Source organism: Scardinius erythrophthalmus (genome assembly GCF_964197995.2).
Source record: "Scardinius erythrophthalmus genome assembly, chromosome: 20".
In the NCBI taxonomy this organism is placed as follows: Eukaryota; Metazoa; Chordata; class Actinopteri; order Cypriniformes; family Leuciscidae; genus Scardinius; species Scardinius erythrophthalmus.
In genome coordinates this window covers 9262918-9266967 of record NC_138240.1, presented here as the reverse complement: position 1 = coordinate 9266967, position 4050 = coordinate 9262918, and the positions used below count along the sequence as shown (strand labels likewise).

The 4050-nt window shown below is 42.7% G+C and overlaps 1 protein-coding gene across 1 annotated transcript; it reads left to right on the top strand.

Annotated features, from left to right (window-relative positions):
- The first annotated feature begins 319 nt into the window (after positions 1 to 319).
- Positions 320 to 3265, top strand: dmrta2 (DMRT-like family A2). Its single transcript, XM_081348359.1, has 2 exons — positions 320 to 1220; positions 1591 to 3265. The coding sequence occupies exons 1-2, from the start codon at positions 758 to 760 to the stop codon at positions 2442 to 2444; spliced, it is 1317 nt and encodes a 438-aa protein (XP_081204485.1). The 5' UTR covers positions 320 to 757; the 3' UTR covers positions 2445 to 3265.
- Positions 3266 to 4050: the final 785 nt, after the last annotated feature.

Sequence of the window (4050 nt, the reverse complement as noted above, 5' to 3'; positions counted from 1 at the left end):
AAATCCCGTGATCACGTTTTAGAAAGCTATTTTCACTAAACGGCAATTCCAAACGTTCAACAATGCGTTTAAAGAATATAGTAGCAATAGTCAATTGTCTTACAGGATCTATTGCCTGTATTTTAGTAAATAATTTCTTATGATAAAAGTTTTATGTTTTAGCTCTGCGTGGTGCTTGTTATTTGAGAAAAGAACGCAGGTGGACACAGTTGAAAAAGAGACAAGCCAATCAGATCGCTCCTTCCCCCTTTGGCCAATGACAGGCGCCACATTGTTGTCAAATTTGTCTAATGAAAACGTGGGCGCAACAATAGATCGAGAGGGATCTGTATCCACTGAAGATCTCTCGAGGAAGTTAGTGTCTCACACTGGCTCCAGCAGCAAACTCTGCTCTCTCAGACTCTGGGCTGATCATTGAGTTTAAAGTTAGTTTCGCATTGCATTCGATGGATTTTTGTCTTTTAAAAATTGATTTTATTTGTGTCAAACGAAAGTTTGATTTCTAAAAGAAACAGTTTGTTTGGGCTGCTTGTGGACTGCGCGCAACAAGTTGAAGAACTCTCTGGAAAGCGGTGAAAGCAGTCACAAGTGTTTTCTGATCTCTTCTTGGACATTGGCATTAGGGCTGTGTTCTTCGTCAAGTGCTGAGCTGAAGAAATTCGCCGGGTATCGATTCTGCCCAATGCTTATGAAACATCTCCAATCGAAGACTTCGGCTGCGCACGTATTATAACCTATCGATCGACGTTTGTTGATTATGGATCTTCGTCCAGAGATCCCACCTTCCTCCCAGGCAGGTTCGCAGGTTCATCCGGGCGCCGCCGCTGCGGCCGCTTCCGCCTCCATACCGGTTTCCATGGCCAGTAGCCTCTTGAGGGGCCCGCCGCTGTTGCTTCGCGCTACGGAGAAGTATCCACGAACGCCCAAGTGCGCCCGGTGCAGGAACCACGGGGTGGTGTCTGCGCTGAAGGGCCATAAGCGCTACTGCAGATGGAAGGACTGCATGTGTGCCAAATGCACTCTGATCGCTGAGAGACAGCGCGTCATGGCCGCTCAGGTTGCGCTCCGCAGACAGCAGGCGCAGGAGGAGAACGAGGCGAGAGAACTTCAGCTGCTCTATGGCACAGCAGAGGGTCTAGCCCTGGCCGCTGCCAACGGCATCATACCTCCCCGGCAAAACTATGAGGTCTTTGGCCCAGTTACCAACGAAACAAACTCTGGTAGGTGGATAAATTCTACTCATGTGTATATATACATTCTTAAAAATAAAGGTTCCAATTAAAATGTATAGATTTTTTTTTTCTGTGCAATGTTATACAGAGCTCAATACGTTTATCTGAAGAACCTTTAATGAAACATCAAGAACTTTTTGAATCTATCCATCTTAACAATTGTGCTGCAAAGTGCCATTGGAATTTTTTTTTTTTTTTCAAAGAATGGCATATTTAGCATGTATAGAGTACGGTTTAGGTACTTTAAATTGAATTCCTTTCACTCTCATAAATATTAATTTCATCTAGCCTACTTACAATCCAAGAAAAAAAAGCTATTAGTGTATGGCAATTATTGACGTGCATCAATCTATTTCAGGAGAATCAAACATCCAAAAGTTCGAGTTGTTCACCAAGACGCATTTACCAGGATCGATGACCTCACAGCAAGCGGCTGGAAAGTCCGTATCCACAGACACCGAATCCGTTCCAGGAATGTCGTCTCCAGATATGCGTCACGGCTCGGGCTCGGAAAACGGTGACCGAGAGTCCCTCGTGAGTTCCCCGATAGCCAAACCGTTAAAAGACGGCTCGGAGACGCCAGGCTCCATCAGTCCACTTGGCTCAGACTCCGGCTCGGAGACGGATAAAGACGACCAGGAGCCCTCGCCCTCCTCCACAGCATCGCGACAGATGAACGCCATCGACATCCTAACGAGGGTTTTCCCCAACCACAAGCGCAGCGTCCTGGAGCTTGTGCTCCAGGGATGCGGCAAAGATGTGGTGCAGGCCATAGAGCAAATCCTCAACAACAGCGGCCAAGCCAAGGGCCCAGAGGAGCCCTGGACTGCGGAGCGCATGCTGCAGAGCGCACAGTCACACATGTCCTCCACCCCGCGGCCTGTGTTACCTGGAACCATGACGCTCAGCAATAGATCTGCATTCTCCCCTCTGCAACCCAATGCGCCACACTTTGGTTCCGACCCGAGCGCGTATCCTCTCAGCACACATTTGGGCCTGAACCCACTCCGCCTGGCTTATTCGGCTCACAGCAGAGGCCTGGCCTTCATGCCGTACTCCACCACAGGTCTGATGCCAACACTGGGCTTCAGGCCGCCAATGGACTATGCCTTCAGTGACTTGATCAGAGACAGGACTCTCTTGCATAAAGATCAGAGCTACGCTAATGGACTGTACGGTCCTCTAGTCAATAACACTCCAGAGAAACAGTGAGATAGTGTTTTCCAAATGTAGACAAAAGTGTTTAAGACTCCCAGACCTGAAGATTCCTCATCCCTAAAGACTCGGGAGGCCTTGTGTTTCTGTATATAAAATAGGCTATGTCTAGTTTAATCACCAGGTAAAAAAAAAAAAAATGTGTTTGGTGGTCGTGGCTTCTTTGAAGTTTGTGATTAATCAAAAAAGAAAATGGTTACGTGTAAAGGTTAAAGTAGTTTGGATGGCGTTACTGACACTGCCGCAGCGCGAAATGACCCGGGGCCGGGGGTGAATTATTTTAGACCTTTAGCAGAGTAACCATAGTATTTTCAAGTAATGTAAATTGTGTATTTTAAAATCCTTCACGTTTGTTACAATCCATTTAGATTATTTACCAAACGGATTACGCCCTCGTGTGATGATCGTACAATTCCTAGAATAATTTGCTTCTTCATTTGAAAAAAGGGACTGCTCTATAGCATTATTGTTATTGTGGAAAGTCTATATTCCATCTTTTTTCTGCTCAGTGTCTGTAAAATCGTGCCATGTTTATTCAACAGAACAAAGTTCTTTTGGATTCAATATGGTTACTGGCTCAAGTAGACATTTGTGCTCCCTTTGTGAGTGATATATATTGTGTTTTACACGACGAAATAATGTATATTGCATTTCTTGATGATAAAGTCATAATTGTCAAAGTCATTTTCTCAAAAAAAATCATCAAAAGGAATCTAAAAAAAGATGTAAAACGATTGTTTGTTGGATGAAATTGCTGAGTTGAGACGTGTACATTTCTCTGTGTAAATTTTGCAGAAAATAAATGTTATTTTATTCTTACGTTTTGCTTGTTTTGTGCATTACAATAGTTTCTTGATCTGCTTACTTTTATTCTATCATTTGGCCCATTGTGGCATATTTAAATGCACATTTGCATATCTAACCAACTTTAACGATAATAAACAATTTCTAACAACAACAATAATAAATCATTTTAACAAAATTAATAAGGATTTTTTTTATATTTTCAAAAAGCAATTGCTAAATATTTTAAAAGTTGTTATTGTTAATAATTTCAGATTATTTTTTTTTTTTTACAGTCGTATCTGCAGTGAGCTAAAGAGAGATGATATTTTAAGCTCTTCTCGAAAGCTTCTAAACAGAGACAGTCTCAAAGCTGGAGTCCACTGTATTTTCGCGTGCACGCGGAGTGTATATAGCCTAGCTGCACTATTGAAGCGCGACGCCATGGAGACATAATCCCCTCGCCAGAGCTCAAGTGTTTACTTTCCCCCCGCAGATAAAACAGTGTAAACAGCAGTGTCGGATTGACAGTGTGCCTTCATTTAACGGAGAAACCGAGCACTCCAATGTTCATAATGCACATTTGATGAGGTGCATGAAAACACATGCCCTTCTCTCGGTCTGTTTAATATTTACATAAATAGTGTTTCAATAAATTTTAGATAAATTCCTCTGCCCCGAGCCTTTTTTTCCCCGAATCAGTTTTTATTTAGTTCGGTGTTTTTACTTATTTTACAGTCCGCATAATTATCCTACTAAATTTTTGGTAGCCGACATTGTAAAGAGAAGAACACCGAATTATAAGAAATAATAAGAATAA